Raw genomic sequence first — 20,833 nt, 5'->3', positions numbered from 1 at the left:
GTACTTCAATTACCTTCTATCATTGCCATCACTGTCTTCTCTTTCGCATCCAAAAGCATGCGTAATTACATACACAATACCGAGGGGACCAACCATGGTTAACGACCAATTAACAGTTAACGGAGCACATGTGTTATTGTTTACATTCTAGAAAGAAACGTAACAGTGAACGAAAGAGAGACTAAATTAGATCACACTCAACTAAATTATGGTTATAATTAACTACATCATCATATGTTACTGAAAATGAAAGCCATTTGTCTTGCTTTCTAAGGCAAATAATCAGAAAATCTTTTGCTTGAAATCAAAGACAGAAAGCGAGGGTTCATGGCATCGTTATTAAATCGCCATTTTAACCTCGTTAACAATTGATCAATTGTTAATGTTATAATGTACATCTAATTAACTGCTAGTACCAACCTAATTACATATAAATCAGAAAAGAATATGTTTCTATTTCATCTACCAATTTTTGGTTAATTCGCTTCTGCTTCATGTACTTTTCGCTGTATTGTTACAGCTCCAGTTGAATCCAAGTTAGCTAAAGTCAATGATTGTCTAAGATACTTGTTTGTATTCAAAGGAACCTGTACTTAAATTGCCTTTTACTTTTAAGTCTTTTTGGACTAGGTTTCTTCTCTTCATTGCCCATTTTCTTGTACTTACTAGAAATAGAAGCGCTTCCATGTTCTACTTTCTGTAACCGCCTAAACCCCTTTACATGTGACTAGAGAGTTAGTACCGACACAACACTACAAAACATTGCTAAAACATTAATAATAGTAAAAATAATAACACATGGTTTGTCTACCTGATGTTCCAATGTTGAAGCAACAGAATTTGTTGGATTTCTATGTTGTGGTCTAAAGGATGACCGCCTTTTGACCCTAAATGTCTCTTCTGAGTCAGAGTCAATGTTATAACCACCATGGTTAAGCAAAGAACAAGTTTCAGCAGCAGGAATAGACGGCTTCAAATTGCAACACGAGTCAAGGTCGATCTTGCAATATGGATCGTACCCGTCGTTTTCAGTTAATGGGTACAATTTAGAAAGCAGAATCGTGTCACTCTCGTTTCTAAATTGATGTTTGACCTCATTGGTGATGCGTTTATCCTCCTCAAACATTTTGGAAACCGTCTCCATATCAAACAATTCATCCCTTACAGAGAGTGTAAAGTTTGTTCCACAAGGAAAGTTAAGTGACTTCAACTCTGAAACAATTCAATAAAACTCAATTTTAAATTTTAATATCCATTTACTTATGAACCGGTTAACTCGGGTTATATAAAATTGCATAACATAGCATACCATGGCGAAGGCAGACCGGATGCAAATAGCAGTTGCAGTTGACATAAGCAACATAACAGTCATGTTTGCAAACACTGCAAAGAATGGTTCCATGAGAATGTTGTGAAGCACCCGTGCATCCTCTTGATCTCATTAACCACCAACGAGCACGATGTTGGAAGCGTATTAAATTCACAAATGAGGCCTTAATGCTAAGTTTTGATGCAATATCTACAGAACAATAGTCAGAATCTAGATAACCACTAGCCGATGAAATAAGCAGCGCTTCTTTACACAATAATTCCTCGTGAGGAATTAAAGGTGTCCAGTTAAGAAGTGCATAACGTCGAGTCGCTAACGATCCAAACGGAAACCAATCACCAATTGCAAAATTCACCGCCTCACCACAACTAAAGCCTACAATATTACCAAACTAATAAAATTATAACGACAGCACAGAATCTTTTAGAATTGTGTAAATCAAAGCAAGAAAATAATATTTACCGTGACTAAATCCTGCATGATACGCACGTGGGAAAGTGACGACGTATTCACCGGGCTTTTGTACAGCCTTGTAAACAGGAACACCGTGTTGTGACAAAATATTAGGAGGAAACAAGGTTGTTTTTCCTAAAAGAACATCAAAAGCACCGTCTTCGCCTTCAGTTGACATAATACCATGATTATAGACCTTTTGTTTAACAACTTTTTCAAAATCCAGTGCAGCGTGACCAGGAACACCGTACCAGGTTTTTGCAGCTCCACAATGATGGTAATTAATGCTGTGTAATAAATGAAGTATAAGCATCAGGTAACAAATATACGATGAAGTAAAATAACTAATTAACTATACATACCTGTATAAGTAATGGTCTTCTACATGCCAAGCAAACATACTGAACAACATCCCTATGTAGAGCATTGGTTCCGTAACTCCCTGTATATCAAACAAACTTATGTTAAAAAACAAAGCACACCGGATAATACTTATATATATTTGTAATTAAAGAAGATAACTATATGAAAACCGGAATTGTTGTTTCAAGCAAACGTAGGATCGATCTGGACAACCGTGCAACTTTCTGCAATCGAAAAGGTTAACAGCATAATCTCAGTTGATGGAACATGTAGAATCTAGTATATGGACTGCAAAGTGACAGTTGTAAAGATGATAAGAGAAAGAAATTGACTTTTTGAAAGGAATATTTATTGAAAGTTTATTGTGAAAAAGAAAGCCAGATTATAGATGAATGAAAATTGAAGGTTAAAACCTTCAAATTCCATTTGCTATTTCCAAGTTCATCAGTGGGAGAAGATGAAAATGCACTGCCATCAACATCACATGCATACTCTACACTTTCAGTCTTTCCAGAAGCAATTTCACTCCAAAATTCTTTTTCCAAATATGAAGCAGGAAGACATCCAGAACTATAATATCTACGTGTAAAAACCTTGTTCGCCATTTTCTCAAAATCACGAAATGTATAGTTTCTGATGAAATAAGACACAATATTCAAGTCTGAAAGGCGTGTTTAAATGTAAAAAACCAAATAAATAGAAAAACTCACCTTCCACTCATGAAAAAGGTAGCCTTATCATCAGTATTCCACTCAGCAAGACGAAGAGGCTGCACTCTTGTTGTAAACCTAAAGCCAGCTTTCTCTTTCATCAAAACCAGACCTGCGGGAACAGAAGCACTCAAAGGCGAAACAATCTTGCATATACCTGAAAAAGAATTACAAGGAAAGAAATTACATAACATTCATGTGGTCATGTTAACTAACAAAAATAATATATCAACATTCATAGAAGAATGTCACGTTCTTAACCGAGTTTTAATGATTCTATGCTAGTTTGCATTCAAAAGCATGGTTAAAAATCTACCACATGCATAACTTTATTAGAATTTGGCATGAAATCCAGCCGAAAACATATCTAATATCATGTTTATAGTTTATAGCTAGCGGTAGTGGCAAAGTATATTCCAAATTAACTAGCATTCTAGCAGACCTCCAATGTATGCATACACAAATACACACTTGCAAATTACTAAACCACTACCATATTTTGAAGCATCCGGGGCGATTTTTTGCAGATACGCCAAGGGGTCATCAAACTGTTCTTTACTTGGATAATAAACCGGACACTCTGGCATCTTATCCGTCCAATCAAGATCAGTCGCGTCAAACTTCTCGATTGTTCGCTTTGATGTGACATCTCTAACACACACATCACCATCTAATGATCTCACACCACAGGATGCCGAACCTCTTAAAGCATCTCCACTACTTCTAGTCATCAGATTCATCACATTTGCATCGTCGGTTATCGCACCGGAACCGGATTTAATTCTCTGAAGTCTTTTATGCTTCAAAAACTCTAACTTTGCCTCTCTGGAAAAACAAATCCTTCCTTCCTCCTATTAAAAAAAATTAATTAATTTATTATCAAGTAAAAGCATAAATAATCAAGGTATTAATTCAAAAGAGTCAAATTACAGGATAATAAAAAGTCAAAGTGCGGACTGAAATTGAAATACTTTTAATTCTCACAAAAACAGAAATAAAGTTGAATAACAAGATATTTATTTATAGAAAAAATTGGCACACGAAACATTAATATTCACAGAAACTACATAATGATAACGATAGATAAACACAGTGCACATGTAATACATATTCAAAAATAAAATGTGAATTACGTAATTTACCATCTAAATCACGATCTCGGTAATTGTATCCGGTACATTTCCTTAGAACAGTCACCGGAGGAAGAGATCGGAATGTTCCGCCGGTTAAAACTCTGTAATATCCGATAACCGAGCGATAATAATAATAATAATAATATAAATATTAATACGGATAGTGAATTTACGTATCAATAACCGGACTTGTTGGGAATAATTGCTCTGTAATGAACTCCGGTAGTCGGTACCGGCGAGAAAGAAGTTTTCCGACGAAGAGAGCAGTAATTTATTTTAGAGAGAGAGAGGAACAGTGGATGATGAAATCCTGAACGAGAGTTTGGAAACACCGAAAATTAAGGGACAGAATATAATTTATTTTTATTTTTATTTTTATTTTTTTTTTACAGCAAAAGCTCGGATACTCAGTAGGTAGGGATCACCTTGTGAAATAGATCATCCTTTTGTTAGAAGAATAGAATGATGGTGATCCCGTCCACCCACTTAGACTATGTGTTATGGTCACTAATGAGGTGGACGGCGCCAATCCCTGTCAACTAACCTTCTTTTTCATGTTAAACGCCACGGGTGGTGTTATTGTTTGGGTAGCGCTAGGTGGAGGAAGTGCGGGGCTAACCAATTCTTTTTTTTTATTGGAACGACTAACTAAGTAACGCTGGGTACTCCGTACGCGACCCCCATTGGCTAAAGGTAGCCCGAGCCGGCCACGAATCCAGCCGGACGGAGCCCCTAGCGGTCCACCTATTGAGGAATTCCCCAGATAAAACCCGACCCCCACGCCTACCAAATGGCACGACAGCGAGGAGCCGGTAAAACCGGGTGAGATCAAGACTCGAACCCTGGCTTGCCAGGGTCATCCTTCATATCTCCCATATAAAATGGTCATAGTGAGGTTTAAACCCCCTATCTCTCACTAGTAAAGTGAGTGCTCTACCATTGAGTCACATCCAATTTATGGGCTAACCAATTCTTAATCATTAAAATCTTTTTTTTACACTTGTTTTTTGGGTTGTTGGTTAATTCTTTATTATCTACGTGGCAGTGGCATGTCATCATTTTTAATTAACTAAACTTCTTATAAACATATGATCTTAACAAAAACTTATAATTGAAAAAATTATTGTTCATCTGAAAAAATTATAGCAAACGAGACTCGAACGCATAACCTTTTATATAAGGAAGGTGATGCGGTTATCATTGGATTAATTAGCACTTGGTAATATTTAGTAAAATATTTATTTAATTAAATAATTAAAATAAGAGAAAAACTATAGAAAAAAAAAAGGAAAAGTAAAATGAGTGTGAACCATGAAGGAAAGTGGTGGTTAGGTTTGTTCAACCAAACGCACCCTTTACCGCCTCAAAACGTGTGCCCCATTAAATTATGCCAAACTACCCTTGAAAGAAGGTCTTTTCTAAAATATTCCACCAAATTCAGCATCTTGTATATAAAAATAATAATCTTTGAGTGTACTTGGTATGATTTTTCTTATTTTTACATTAACATGGTTTAAAAATATGATCCTCTATTTCACACGTAACTTAATTATGTATATATACAAATAGCAACTTTGTTGTGCATTTCCATTTGTACATTGTGCAGCAAAGTTTGTACCTCTTCTAATTGGTTGGGTACAAATTTGTCAGTGTAAGGTATATGTGACATTCATTTCCACGTGCTAACTCTCCACCGACATTCCTTTCCACATGTTGCGGGCTAAGTCTCCACCGGCTCTCTGTTCTCTTCTTCTCAGTTACCTCTGAAAAGCCCTTTTCATCTTCGGTTTACTCCGCCTCCACCATCTCTGAAGAAACACTAAGTGACCCCGGGCAGATTACGGATAATCTGGGGGTTAAATAGATGTTTCCCACGAGGGTTATGTCCGGCAAGATGGTTATTCTTCTGATGACCTGCAAAACAGACACCGTGAGCTCGTCACTAAGAAGGGGGGGTACCTCCTTGTGACCACCCTCCGGCGTGAGAATCAGACTAGATTACTCTTGAATATAAGTGTATATTAAGAGAAATAGCTAGAGAGAAGATGATGATACCGTTCCAAGGTGTTAGAGTATTTATAGCCGAAGGTAGGTGTCCAAGAAGGTACAGCCGGCTGAATAGTATTCCTGTTCTACCAACTGTGGGCTACGCACGTGCCATGCTGATGGTTGGTGGGTAGGCAGCGGCTGATAGTGACCAGGCCGGCTGTGTACTATTCCTTTTCCACCAACTGCAGGCTATGGACGTGCCCCGACAGGGGTTGGTGAGTAGGCAGCGGCTGATAGTGACTTTAAGTACTAGAGCGTGCTGCCCGTCGTACTGTTGTCAGTGAGCTGTCGCAGCTTTGGTCAGATCTTTTGTCCATACCTTGGCAGGTACAGTACAAAAGATCCTCCAGTATCGTACGGACTGGCTCATTTGGGCGGGAGTATTCCCGGCTTGCTCATTCCCTCTTCAGGTGAAATTACTGAATTATTTGAGAGTTAGTGCCTTGTGCGTGTAGCCTTGCTGCGCGGGTAGCCTTCCCTGATGGTTAGTATCCGTAGCTGCGGGAACAGGCGGAGTACGTCACCATTGGGAGGCTTTTCCTGCAGGAACAGCTTGCGTACTGCGCGTAAGGACATCGCGTCTCTGAGCATGGTTGGTCCTGCGGATCCAGTTGGTCTTTGCGCAGACGTCCCTCTAAGGAGTTGCGAGTTCAACTGCGCAAACGTCTCTCTTCGAGGTGAGTCTTGCGGGTCCAACCGCGCAGACGTCCCTGTTTAAGATGAGTCTTGCGGGTCCAACCGCGCAGACGTCCCTGTTCAAGGTGAGTCTTGCGGGTCCAACTGGGCTCTGCTGGGACCTACCTCTTCAAGTCCCCCCAGTCCAATGTTCTTCTCATGAATTGTTAATAAGTGAGGTGAACTTTTGGACTTAAGCAAGGGGTTTTGAAAAGGGTTTAGTTTTAAGGTTTTCCATGGGGATTCTTCCCGCGGAAGTCCTAATGTCACGTGTAGAAATTTCCGACTTTTCTGCTTGATCTTTGGGTATGATGCGGGTAGGTCTGTAACCTCCTCGCAAGTCAGGAGCGTTGATTTCCACTTGTGTAGATTCTCCATGAGGTTTTGGTAGTTTTAAACATAGTGATCAATTATGTTAAACAACCAATTCCATCTTGGAGCTTCAAACAATCTAGTTCTCAACGTTCCCGCTATGCGGGGATGTTATTTCCGTTTCCGCAAGCATGGTGTTGGTGCACATTTTGTGGCCGTCGCTTGGCGAATAGTTTAGAATGTTTATGTTGTATGCTGTACACCTAGGTAGTGGTTCACGCTGAAAGTGATCCATTTGAAAGAGCATTTTCAAATGGATACTCATTCGATCGAACCAGTTTCTGATTCGATCGAATGAGTCTGCCATTCGATCGAATAGGACTCATTCGATCGAATGAGTCTGCCATTCGATCGAATAGGACTCATTCGATCGAATGAGTCCTGACCGAATGGCAGCGGGTATAAATACCAGCTTTCAGTCGTGAACAGTAAAGGTTTGAGGTTTTTGCGTGCCCGGAGCCCAGGTGCTGTCCGGATGAGGGGGGAGGCCATGCTCGACCTCCCCCTGCCATAGATCGTGATTTCAGTGTTTAAACAAGCATGTAATCTTTCGTTTTTATCAATGAAATCGTTTGTTTCGTGTTTGTTTCTGTCCGTCTTTGGTTATCAAACCTTCCGTCTCGAACGCGCTCGGATCGTCTCGGTCCCGGCTGAGCCAACAATTGGTATCAGAGCCACGGTTACCGCTAGAAAGGTCTAACAACCGATCTAGCAAGCCGAGCTCTTGATTTTCTGCGTTCTGGACGTTAAACTGTTGGTGTGTTCTTCGTGTTCTTCGCGTTTTCTGGGCTGGCGTTGAAGGAGTCGAATCAGTACATTCGATCGAACGAGTTCCCCATTCGATCGAATAGGCCTATTCGATTGACTGATTCGATCGAATCAGTCTTCCCGCTCAAAAGTGTCAAATTCAAACGCAAGTTTTCCCGCCCAGACAGCCTGTTCATTCGATCGAACCAGATGTCTTCATTCGATCGAATCAGTTTGTATTCGATCGAACTGGTTTTCCCGCTCAAAGTGTCAAATTCAAATAGCTGATCGAACCAGTTCTTCATTCGATCGAATCAGATTGTATTCGATCGAACTGGTTTTCCCGCTCAAAGTGTCAAATTCAAATAGCTGATCGAACCAGTTCTTCATCCGATCGAATCTGTGCTTCATTCGACCGAACCAGTTCTCATTCGATCGAACGTGTTCCAGACCAAAAAAAAAAAAAAAAAAAAAAAAAAAAAAAAAAAAAAAAAAAAAAAAAAAAAAGAGTCTGGAACGCCTGCTTACACGAAAATTTGCCCAAGCCATTTTTATCAGTCGGGAAGTCTTCTGAAAAAGTTTGGCGAAAATAAAATTTTTTTCGACAAAATTTCCGGGAAATTTTCGGTTAATTGTCGGGTCAGTGATGAAGATTTTTCTGGACATCCTATACATGTTGATCACATTCCAGAAAAAGTTTGGTGACAGTGAAATTTTCACTGATATTTGCCGGCAAAGTCAGAGCGTTTAAATGTTTAACGGTTAAAGCGGCAAATTTGAAGATGAACAAAGCACAATTACCTGAAGGAATTATCGTCTACAAGTTTAATGGATAACCCCTTGTTCATTGAGCTTCTACAGTGGTGATTGTTATAAGAACACAGAAGAACAGAGAAAAGTGATTACTGATGAGGTATGATGTTATTGTGGGGTAGTCAGGAGCATCTGACTATTTATGGGCCAACCAAGTTTAATTTATTGTCCGCATTCTGAAGATTCTGCTTTGTGGAGAGAATCTGAGTTTGAGTTATTGTGGGGTAGTCAGGAGCATCTGACTATTTATGGGCCAATCATGTTAAATATTTATTTTCCGCATGTGAGAATTCCGCTTTGTGGAGGGAATTCTGTTGAAAATTGGTGATTCGCAATCACGAAGTTAATGATGTGTCTTTGTCTCCGATGATGAATCTGCATACAAACTAATCTGTTTAGGGGGAGTAGCTGTGGATTGGAAGCCTCTGTCATTTGTCCAATACATGTTGGTGAAGTAACCGTGTGGGTGAAGATTCGCCGATAGTAAGTCGCGCAGCGGAAGCGTGCATGTATTGTCATGTCTATATATTGGGATACACGTCAACGTCTGAGGGGGAATTTCTACAGTTGGTTGTTTTAAACAGATTATTTAGTCTGAAGATGTCAGCAATGGAGAACACTTTGCATCATTAACCGAGAGTTCAGTCTAAGGGGGAATCTTGCTGCAATGATGGTATTCTTCAACGTGATTATCAAGATAAAGCAGAAGATTTGACTGAAGATTGCAAGAGGTGTCTACAGCAATTCGCAAGCAACGTCCAAGGGGGAATTTGTTGGTGCACATTTTGTGGCCGTCGCTTGGCGAATAGTTTAGAATGTTTATGTTGTATGCTGTACACCTAGGTAGTGGTTCACGCTGAAAGTGATCCATTTGAAAGAGCATTTTCAAATGGATACTCATTCGATCGAACCAGTTTCTGATTCGATCGAATGAGTCTGCCATTCGATCGAATAGGACTCATTCGATCGAATGAGTCTGCCATTCGATCGAATAGGACTCATTCGATCGAATGAGTCCTGACCGAATGGCAGCGGGTATAAATACCAGCTTTCAGTCGTGAACAGTAAAGGTTTGAGGTTTTTGCGTGCCCGGAGCCCAGGTGCTGTCCGGATGAGGGGGGAGGCCATGCTCGACCTCCCCCTGCCATAGATCGTGATTTCAGTGTTTAAACAAGCATGTAATCTTTCGTTTTTATCAATGAAATCGTTTGTTTCGTGTTTGTTTCTGTCCGTCTTTGGTTATCAAACCTTCCGTCTCGAACGCGCTCGGATCGTCTCGGTCCCGGCTGAGCCAACAATTGGTATCAGAGCCACGGTTACCGCTAGAAAGGTCTAACAACCGATCTAGCAAGCCGAGCTCTTGATTTTCTGCGTTCTGGACGTTAAACTGTTGGTGTGTTCTTCGTGTTCTTCGCGTTTTCTGGGCTGGCGTTGAAGGAGTCGAATCAGTACATTCGATCGAACGAGTTCCCCATTCGATCGAATAGGCCTATTCGATTGACTGATTCGATCGAATCAGTCTTCCCGCTCAAAAGTGTCAAATTCAAACGCAAGTTTTCCCGCCCAGACAGCCTGTTCATTCGATCGAACCAGATGTCTTCATTCGATCGAATCAGTTTGTATTCGATCGAACTGGTTTTCCCGCTCAAAGTGTCAAATTCAAATAGCTGATCGAACCAGTTCTTCATTCGATCGAATCAGATTGTATTCGATCGAACTGGTTTTCCCGCTCAAAGTGTCAAATTCAAATAGCTGATCGAACCAGTTCTTCATCCGATCGAATCTGTGCTTCATTCGACCGAACCAGTTCTCATTCGATCGAACGTGTTCCAGACCAAAAAAAAAAAAAAAAAAAAAAAAAAAAAAAAAAAAAAAAAAAAAAAAAAAAAAAGAGTCTGGAACGCCTGCTTACACGAAAATTTGCCCAAGCCATTTTTATCAGTCGGGAAGTCTTCTGAAAAAGTTTGGCGAAAATAAAATTTTTTTCGACAAAATTTCCGGGAAATTTTCGGTTAATTGTCGGGTCAGTGATGAAGATTTTTCTGGACATCCTATACATGTTGATCACATTCCAGAAAAAGTTTGGTGACAGTGAAATTTTCACTGATATTTGCCGGCAAAGTCAGAGCGTTTAAATGTTTAACGGTTAAAGCGGCAAATTTGAAGATGAACAAAGCACAATTACCTGAAGGAATTATCGTCTACAAGTTTAATGGATAACCCCTTGTTCATTGAGCTTCTACAGTGGTGATTGTTATAAGAACACAGAAGAACAGAGAAAAGTGATTACTGATGAGGTATGATGTTATTGTGGGGTAGTCAGGAGCATCTGACTATTTATGGGCCAACCAAGTTTAATTTATTGTCCGCATTCTGAAGATTCTGCTTTGTGGAGAGAATCTGAGTTTGAGTTATTGTGGGGTAGTCAGGAGCATCTGACTATTTATGGGCCAATCATGTTAAATATTTATTTTCCGCATGTGAGAATTCCGCTTTGTGGAGGGAATTCTGTTGAAAATTGGTGATTCGCAATCACGAAGTTAATGATGTGTCTTTGTCTCCGATGATGAATCTGCATACAAACTAATCTGTTTAGGGGGAGTAGCTGTGGATTGGAAGCCTCTGTCATTTGTCCAATACATGTTGGTGAAGTAACCGTGTGGGTGAAGATTCGCCGATAGTAAGTCGCGCAGCGGAAGCGTGCATGTATTGTCATGTCTATATATTGGGATACACGTCAACGTCTGAGGGGGAATTTCTACAGTTGGTTGTTTTAAACAGATTATTTAGTCTGAAGATGTCAGCAATGGAGAACACTTTGCATCATTAACCGAGAGTTCAGTCTAAGGGGGAATCTTGCTGCAATGATGGTATTCTTCAACGTGATTATCAAGATAAAGCAGAAGATTTGACTGAAGATTGCAAGAGGTGTCTACAGCAATTCGCAAGCAACGTCCAAGGGGGAATTTGTTGGTGCACATTTTGTGGCCGTCGCTTGGCGAATAGTTTAGAATGTTTATGTTGTATGCTGTACACCTAGGTAGTGGTTCACGCTGAAAGTGATCCATTTGAAAGAGCATTTTCAAATGGATACTCATTCGATCGAACCAGTTTCTGATTCGATCGAATGAGTCTGCCATTCGATCGAATAGGACTCATTCGATCGAATGAGTCTGCCATTCGATCGAATAGGACTCATTCGATCGAATGAGTCCTGACCGAATGGCAGCGGGTATAAATACCAGCTTTCAGTCGTGAACAGTAAAGGTTTGAGGTTTTTGCGTGCCCGGAGCCCAGGTGCTGTCCGGATGAGGGGGGAGGCCATGCTCGACCTCCCCCTGCCATAGATCGTGATTTCAGTGTTTAAACAAGCATGTAATCTTTCGTTTTTATCAATGAAATCGTTTGTTTCGTGTTTGTTTCTGTCCGTCTTTGGTTATCAAACCTTCCGTCTCGAACGCGCTCGGATCGTCTCGGTCCCGGCTGAGCCAACAATTGGTATCAGAGCCACGGTTACCGCTAGAAAGGTCTAACAACCGATCTAGCAAGCCGAGCTCTTGATTTTCTGCGTTCTGGACGTTAAACTGTTGGTGTGTTCTTCGTGTTCTTCGCGTTTTCTGGGCTGGCGTTGAAGGAGTCGAATCAGTACATTCGATCGAACGAGTTCCCCATTCGATCGAATAGGCCTATTCGATTGACTGATTCGATCGAATCAGTCTTCCCGCTCAAAAGTGTCAAATTCAAACGCAAGTTTTCCCGCCCAGACAGCCTGTTCATTCGATCGAACCAGATGTCTTCATTCGATCGAATCAGTTTGTATTCGATCGAACTGGTTTTCCCGCTCAAAGTGTCAAATTCAAATAGCTGATCGAACCAGTTCTTCATTCGATCGAATCAGATTGTATTCGATCGAACTGGTTTTCCCGCTCAAAGTGTCAAATTCAAATAGCTGATCGAACCAGTTCTTCATCCGATCGAATCTGTGCTTCATTCGACCGAACCAGTTCTCATTCGATCGAACGTGTTCCAGACCAAAAAAAAAAAAAAAAAAAAAAAAAAAAAAAAAAAAAAAAAAAAAAAAAAAAAAGAGTCTGGAACGCCTGCTTACACGAAAATTTGCCCAAGCCATTTTTATCAGTCGGGAAGTCTTCTGAAAAAGTTTGGCGAAAATAAAATTTTTTTCGACAAAATTTCCGGGAAATTTTCGGTTAATTGTCGGGTCAGTGATGAAGATTTTTCTGGACATCCTATACATGTTGATCACATTCCAGAAAAAGTTTGGTGACAGTGAAATTTTCACTGATATTTGCCGGCAAAGTCAGAGCGTTTAAATGTTTAACGGTTAAAGCGGCAAATTTGAAGATGAACAAAGCACAATTACCTGAAGGAATTATCGTCTACAAGTTTAATGGATAACCCCTTGTTCATTGAGCTTCTACAGTGGTGATTGTTATAAGAACACAGAAGAACAGAGAAAAGTGATTACTGATGAGGTATGATGTTATTGTGGGGTAGTCAGGAGCATCTGACTATTTATGGGCCAACCAAGTTTAATTTATTGTCCGCATTCTGAAGATTCTGCTTTGTGGAGAGAATCTGAGTTTGAGTTATTGTGGGGTAGTCAGGAGCATCTGACTATTTATGGGCCAATCATGTTAAATATTTATTTTCCGCATGTGAGAATTCCGCTTTGTGGAGGGAATTCTGTTGAAAATTGGTGATTCGCAATCACGAAGTTAATGATGTGTCTTTGTCTCCGATGATGAATCTGCATACAAACTAATCTGTTTAGGGGGAGTAGCTGTGGATTGGAAGCCTCTGTCATTTGTCCAATACATGTTGGTGAAGTAACCGTGTGGGTGAAGATTCGCCGATAGTAAGTCGCGCAGCGGAAGCGTGCATGTATTGTCATGTCTATATATTGGGATACACGTCAACGTCTGAGGGGGAATTTCTACAGTTGGTTGTTTTAAACAGATTATTTAGTCTGAAGATGTCAGCAATGGAGAACACTTTGCATCATTAACCGAGAGTTCAGTCTAAGGGGGAATCTTGCTGCAATGATGGTATTCTTCAACGTGATTATCAAGATAAAGCAGAAGATTTGACTGAAGATTGCAAGAGGTGTCTACAGCAATTCGCAAGCAACGTCCAAGGGGGAATTTGTTGGTGCACATTTTGTGGCCGTCGCTTGGCGAATAGTTTAGAATGTTTATGTTGTATGCTGTACACCTAGGTAGTGGTTCACGCTGAAAGTGATCCATTTGAAAGAGCATTTTCAAATGGATACTCATTCGATCGAACCAGTTTCTGATTCGATCGAATGAGTCTGCCATTCGATCGAATAGGACTCATTCGATCGAATGAGTCTGCCATTCGATCGAATAGGACTCATTCGATCGAATGAGTCCTGACCGAATGGCAGCGGGTATAAATACCAGCTTTCAGTCGTGAACAGTAAAGGTTTGAGGTTTTTGCGTGCCCGGAGCCCAGGTGCTGTCCGGATGAGGGGGGAGGCCATGCTCGACCTCCCCCTGCCATAGATCGTGATTTCAGTGTTTAAACAAGCATGTAATCTTTCGTTTTTATCAATGAAATCGTTTGTTTCGTGTTTGTTTCTGTCCGTCTTTGGTTATCAAACCTTCCGTCTCGAACGCGCTCGGATCGTCTCGGTCCCGGCTGAGCCAACAATTGGTATCAGAGCCACGGTTACCGCTAGAAAGGTCTAACAACCGATCTAGCAAGCCGAGCTCTTGATTTTCTGCGTTCTGGACGTTAAACTGTTGGTGTGTTCTTCGTGTTCTTCGCGTTTTCTGGGCTGGCGTTGAAGGAGTCGAATCAGTACATTCGATCGAACGAGTTCCCCATTCGATCGAATAGGCCTATTCGATTGACTGATTCGATCGAATCAGTCTTCCCGCTCAAAAGTGTCAAATTCAAACGCAAGTTTTCCCGCCCAGACAGCCTGTTCATTCGATCGAACCAGATGTCTTCATTCGATCGAATCAGTTTGTATTCGATCGAACTGGTTTTCCCGCTCAAAGTGTCAAATTCAAATAGCTGATCGAACCAGTTCTTCATTCGATCGAATCAGATTGTATTCGATCGAACTGGTTTTCCCGCTCAAAGTGTCAAATTCAAATAGCTGATCGAACCAGTTCTTCATCCGATCGAATCTGTGCTTCATTCGACCGAACCAGTTCTCATTCGATCGAACGTGTTCCAGACCAAAAAAAAAAAAAAAAAAAAAAAAAAAAAAAAAAAAAAAAAAAAAAAAAAAAAAGAGTCTGGAACGCCTGCTTACACGAAAATTTGCCCAAGCCATTTTTATCAGTCGGGAAGTCTTCTGAAAAAGTTTGGCGAAAATAAAATTTTTTTCGACAAAATTTCCGGGAAATTTTCGGTTAATTGTCGGGTCAGTGATGAAGATTTTTCTGGACATCCTATACATGTTGATCACATTCCAGAAAAAGTTTGGTGACAGTGAAATTTTCACTGATATTTGCCGGCAAAGTCAGAGCGTTTAAATGTTTAACGGTTAAAGCGGCAAATTTGAAGATGAACAAAGCACAATTACCTGAAGGAATTATCGTCTACAAGTTTAATGGATAACCCCTTGTTCATTGAGCTTCTACAGTGGTGATTGTTATAAGAACACAGAAGAACAGAGAAAAGTGATTACTGATGAGGTATGATGTTATTGTGGGGTAGTCAGGAGCATCTGACTATTTATGGGCCAACCAAGTTTAATTTATTGTCCGCATTCTGAAGATTCTGCTTTGTGGAGAGAATCTGAGTTTGAGTTATTGTGGGGTAGTCAGGAGCATCTGACTATTTATGGGCCAATCATGTTAAATATTTATTTTCCGCATGTGAGAATTCCGCTTTGTGGAGGGAATTCTGTTGAAAATTGGTGATTCGCAATCACGAAGTTAATGATGTGTCTTTGTCTCCGATGATGAATCTGCATACAAACTAATCTGTTTAGGGGGAGTAGCTGTGGATTGGAAGCCTCTGTCATTTGTCCAATACATGTTGGTGAAGTAACCGTGTGGGTGAAGATTCGCCGATAGTAAGTCGCGCAGCGGAAGCGTGCATGTATTGTCATGTCTATATATTGGGATACACGTCAACGTCTGAGGGGGAATTTCTACAGTTGGTTGTTTTAAACAGATTATTTAGTCTGAAGATGTCAGCAATGGAGAACACTTTGCATCATTAACCGAGAGTTCAGTCTAAGGGGGAATCTTGCTGCAATGATGGTATTCTTCAACGTGATTATCAAGATAAAGCAGAAGATTTGACTGAAGATTGCAAGAGGTGTCTACAGCAATTCGCAAGCAACGTCCAAGGGGGAATTTGTTGGTGCACATTTTGTGGCCGTCGCTTGGCGAATAGTTTAGAATGTTTATGTTGTATGCTGTACACCTAGGTAGTGGTTCACGCTGAAAGTGATCCATTTGAAAGAGCATTTTCAAATGGATACTCATTCGATCGAACCAGTTTCTGATTCGATCGAATGAGTCTGCCATTCGATCGAATAGGACTCATTCGATCGAATGAGTCTGCCATTCGATCGAATAGGACTCATTCGATCGAATGAGTCCTGACCGAATGGCAGCGGGTATAAATACCAGCTTTCAGTCGTGAACAGTAAAGGTTTGAGGTTTTTGCGTGCCCGGAGCCCAGGTGCTGTCCGGATGAGGGGGAGGCCATGCTCGACCTCCCCCTGCCATAGATCGTGATTTCAGTGTTTAAACAAGCATGTAATCTTTCGTTTTTATCAATGAAATCGTTTGTTTCGTGTTTGTTTCTGTCCGTCTTTGGTTATCAAACCTTCCGTCTCGAACGCGCTCGGATCGTCTCGGTCCCGGCTGAGCCAACAATTGGTATCAGAGCCACGGTTACCGCTAGAAAGGTCTAACAACCGATCTAGCAAGCCGAGCTCTTGATTTTCTGCGTTCTGGACGTTAAACTGTTGGTGTGTTCTTCGTGTTCTTCGCGTTTTCTGGGCTGGCGTTGAAGGAGTCGAATCAGTACATTCGATCGAACGAGTTCCCCATTCGATCGAATAGGCCTATTCGATTGACTGATTCGATCGAATCAGTCTTCCCGCTCAAAAGTGTCAAATTCAAACGCAAGTTTTCCCGCCCAGACAGCCTGTTCATTCGATCGAACCAGATGTCTTCATTCGATCGAATCAGTTTGTATTCGATCGAACTGGTTTTCCCGCTCAAAGTGTCAAATTCAAATAGCTGATCGAACCAGTTCTTCATTCGATCGAATCAGATTGTATTCGATCGAACTGGTTTTCCCGCTCAAAGTGTCAAATTCAAATAGCTGATCGAACCAGTTCTTCATCCGAATCGAATCTGTGCTTCATTCGACCGAACCAGTTCTCATTCGATCGAACGTGTTCCAGACCAAAAAAAAAAAAAAAAAAAAAAAAAAAAAAAAAAAAAAAAAAAAAAAAAAAAAAAAGAGTCCTGGAACGCCTGCTTACACGAAAATTTGCCCAAGCCATTTTTATCAGTCGGGAAGTCTTCTGAAAAAGTTTGGCGAAAATAAAATTTTTTTCGACAAAATTTCCGGGAAATTTTCGGTTAATTGTCGGGTCAGTGATGAAGATTTTTCTGGACATCCTATACATGTTGATCACATTCCAGAAAAAGTTTGGTGACAGTGAAATTTTCACTGATATTTGCCGGCAAAGTCAGAGCGTTTAAATGTTTAACGGTTAAAGCGGCAAATTTGAAGATGAACAAAGCACAATTACCTGAAGGAATTATCGTCTACAAGTTTAATGGATAACCCCCTTGTTCATTGAGCTTCTACAGTGGTGATTGTTATAAGAACACAGAAGAACAGAGAAAAGTGATTACTGATGAGGTATGATGTTATTGTGGGGTAGTCAGGAGCATCTGACTATTTATGGGCCAACCAAGTTTAATTTATTGTCCGCATTCTGAAGATTCTGCTTTGTGGAGAGAATCTGAGTTTGAGTTATTGTGGGGTAGTCAGGAGCATCTGACTATTTATGGGCCAATCATGTTAAATATTTATTTTCCGCATGTGAGAATTCCGCTTTGTGGAGGGAATTCTGTTGAAAATTGGTGATTCGCAATCACGAAGTTAATGATGTGTCTTTGTCTCCGATGATGAATCTGCATACAAACTAATCTGTTTAGGGGGAGTAGCTGTGGATTGGAAGCCTCTGTCATTTGTCCAATACATGTTGGTGAAGTAACCGTGTGGGTGAAGATTCGCCGATAGTAAGTCGCGCAGCGGAAGCGTGCATGTATTGTCATGTCTATATATTGGGATACACGTCAACGTCTGAGGGGGAATTTCTACAGTTGGTTGTTTTAAAACAGATTATTTAGTCTGAAGATGTCAGCAATGGAGAACACTTTGCATCATTAACCGAGAGTTCAGTCTAAGGGGGAATCTTGCTGCAATGATGGTATTCTTCAACGTGATTATCAAGATAAAGCAGAAGATTTGACTGAAGATTGCAAGAGGTGTCTACAGCAATTCGCAAGCAACGTCCAAGGGGGAATTTGTTGGTGCACATTTTGTGGCCGTCGCTTGGCGAATAGTTTAGAATGTTTATGTTGTATGCTGTACACCTAGGTAGTGGTTCACGCTGAAAGTGATCCATTTGAAAGAGCATTTTCAAATGGATACTCATTCGATCGAACCAGTTTCTGATTCGATCGAATGAGTCTGCCATTCGATCGAATAGGACTCATTCGATCGAATGAGTCTGCCATTCGATCGAATAGGACTCATTCGATCGAATGAGTCCTGACCGAATGGCAGCGGGTATAAATACCAGCTTTCAGTCGTGAACAGTAAAGGTTTGAGGTTTTTGCGTGCCCGGAGCCCAGGTGCTGTCCGGATGAGGGGGGAGGCCATGCTCGACCTCCCCCTGCCATAGATCGTGATTTCAGTGTTTAAACAAGCATGTAATCTTTCGTTTTTATCAATGAAATCGTTTGTTTCGTGTTTGTTTCTGTCCGTCTTTGGTTATCAAACCTTCCGTCTCGAACGCGCTCGGATCGTCTCGGTCCCGGCTGAGCCAACAATTGGTATCAGAGCCACGGTTACCGCTAGAAAGGTCTAACAACCGATCTAGCAAGCCGAGCTCTTGATTTTCTGCGTTCTGGACGTTAAACTGTTGGTGTGTTCTTCGTGTTCTTCGCGTTTTCTGGGCTGGCGTTGAAGGAGTCGAATCAGTACATTCGATCGAACGAGTTCCCCATTCGATCGAATAGGCCTATTCGATTGACTGATTCGATCGAATCAGTCTTCCCGCTCAAAAGTGTCAAATTCAAACGCAAGTTTTCCCGCCCAGACAGCCTGTTCATTCGATCGAACCAGATGTCTTCATTCGATCGAATCAGTTTGTATTCGATCGAACTGGTTTTCCCGCTCAAAGTGTCAAATTCAAATAGCTGATCGAACCAGTTCTTCATTCGATCGAATCAGATTGTATTCGATCGAACTGGTTTTCCCGCTCAAAGTGTCAAATTCAAATAGCTGATCGAACCAGTTCTTCATCCGATCGAATCTGTGCTTCATTCGACCGAACCAGTTCTCATTCGATCGAACGTGTTCCAGACCAAAAAAAAAAAAAAAAAAAAAAAAAAAAAAAAAAAAAAAAAAAAAAAAAAAAAAGAGTCTGGAACGCCTGCTTACACGAAAATTTGCCCAAGCCATTTTTATCAGTCGGGAAGTCTTCTGAAAAAGTTTGGCGAAAATAAAATTTTTTTCGACAAAATTTCCGGGAAATTTTCGGTTAATTGTCGGGTCAGTGATGACGATTTTTCTGGACATCCTATACATGTTGATCACATTCCAGAAAAAGTTTGGTGACAGTGAAATTTTCACTGATATTTGCCGGCAAAGTCAGAGCGTTTAAATGTTTAACGGTTAAAGCGGCAAATTTGAAGATGAACAAAGCACAATTACCTGAAGGAATTATCGTCTACAAGTTTAATGGATAACCCCTTGTTCATTGAGCTTCTACAGTGGTGATTGTTATAAGAACACAGAAGAACAGAGAAAAGTGATTACTGATGAGGTATGATGTTATTGTGGGGTAGTCAGGAGCATCTGACTATTTATGGGCCAACCAAGTTTAATTTATTGTCCGCATTCTGAAGATTCTGCTTTGTGGAGAGAATCTGAGTTTGAGTTATTGTGGGGGTAGTCAGGAGCATCTGACTATTTATGGGCCAATCATGTTAAATATTTATTTTCCGCATGTGAGAATTCCGCTTTGTGGAGGGAATTCTGTTGAAAATTGGTGATTCGCAATCACGAAGTTAATGATGTGTCTTTGTCTCCGATGATGAATCTGCATACAAACTAATCTGTTTAGGGGGAGTAGCTGTGGATTGGAAGCCTCTGTCATTTGTCCAATACATGTTGGTGAAGTAACCGTGTGGGTGAAGATTCGCCGATAGTAAGTCGCGCAGCGGAAGCGTGCATGTATTGTCATGTCTATATATTGGGATACACGTCAACGTCTGAGGGGGAATTTCTACAGTTGGTTGTTTTAAACAGATTATTTAGTCTGAAGATGTCAGCAATGGAGAACACTTTGCATCATTAACCGAGAGTTCAGTCTAAGGGGGAATCTTGCTGCAATGATGGTATTCTTCAACGTGATTATCAAGATAAAGCAGAAGATTTGACTGAAGATTGCAAGAGGTGTCTACAGCAATTCGCAAGCAACGTCCAAGGGGGAATTTGTTGGTGCACATTTTGTGGCCGTCGCTTGGCGAATAGTTTAGAATGTTTATGTTGTATGCTGTACACCTAGGTAGTGGTTCACGCTGAAAGTGATCCATTTGAAAGAGCATTTTCAAATGGATACTCATTCGATCGAACCAGTTTCTGATTCGATCGAATGAGTCTGCCATTCGATCGAATAGGACTCATTCGATCGAATGAGTCTGCCATTCGATCGAATAGGACTCATTCGATCGAATGAGTCCTGACCGAATGGCAGCGGGTATAAATACCAGCTTTCAGTCGTGAACAGTAAAGGTTTGAGGTTTTTGCGTGCCCGGAGCCCAGGTGCTGTCCGGATGAGGGGGGAGGCCATGCTCGACCTCCCCCTGCCATAGATCGTGATTTCAGTGTTTAAACAAGCATGTAATCTTTCGTTTTTATCAATG

At 40.9% G+C, this 20,833-nt stretch overlaps 1 protein-coding gene across 1 annotated transcript; it reads right to left on the bottom strand.

Annotated features, from left to right (window-relative positions):
- Positions 1 to 557: 557 nt before the first annotated feature.
- Positions 558 to 4,085, bottom strand: LOC143568813 (lysine-specific demethylase JMJ13-like). The gene is made up of 10 exons (XM_077054870.1): positions 3,999 to 4,085; positions 3,350 to 3,707; positions 2,857 to 3,013; positions 2,560 to 2,779; positions 2,317 to 2,370; positions 2,146 to 2,225; positions 1,793 to 2,070; positions 1,310 to 1,705; positions 812 to 1,212; positions 558 to 715 (listed from the first exon to the last, which is right to left on the bottom strand). The coding sequence occupies exons 1-10, from the start codon at positions 3,999 to 4,001 to the stop codon at positions 578 to 580; spliced, it is 2,085 nt and encodes a 694-aa protein (XP_076910985.1). The 5' UTR covers positions 4,002 to 4,085; the 3' UTR covers positions 558 to 577.
- Between the last annotated feature and the right edge of the window lie 16,748 nt (positions 4,086 to 20,833).

This window comes from Bidens hawaiensis, unplaced genomic scaffold (genome assembly GCF_021521415.1).
Source record: "Bidens hawaiensis isolate Kalapana, Puna unplaced genomic scaffold, B.hawaiensis_p1.1 tig00024231_1, whole genome shotgun sequence".
NCBI classification, from domain to species: domain Eukaryota; kingdom Viridiplantae; phylum Streptophyta; class Magnoliopsida; order Asterales; family Asteraceae; genus Bidens; species Bidens hawaiensis.
This window is presented reverse-complemented; position numbering and strand designations above follow the sequence as displayed.

Bases quoted from the DNA above. Each gene is read 5' to 3' on its own strand.
- LOC143568813 (XM_077054870.1), bottom strand. The intron at 1,213-1,309 runs GTATGCTATGTT...GAATTGTTTCAG, and splicing joins TCCGGTCTGCCTTCGCCATG to AGTTGAAGTCACTTAACTTT. The intron at 716-811 runs GTAGACAAACCA...TCACATGTAAAG, and splicing joins CTTCAACATTGGAACATCAG to GGGTTTAGGCGGTTACAGAA.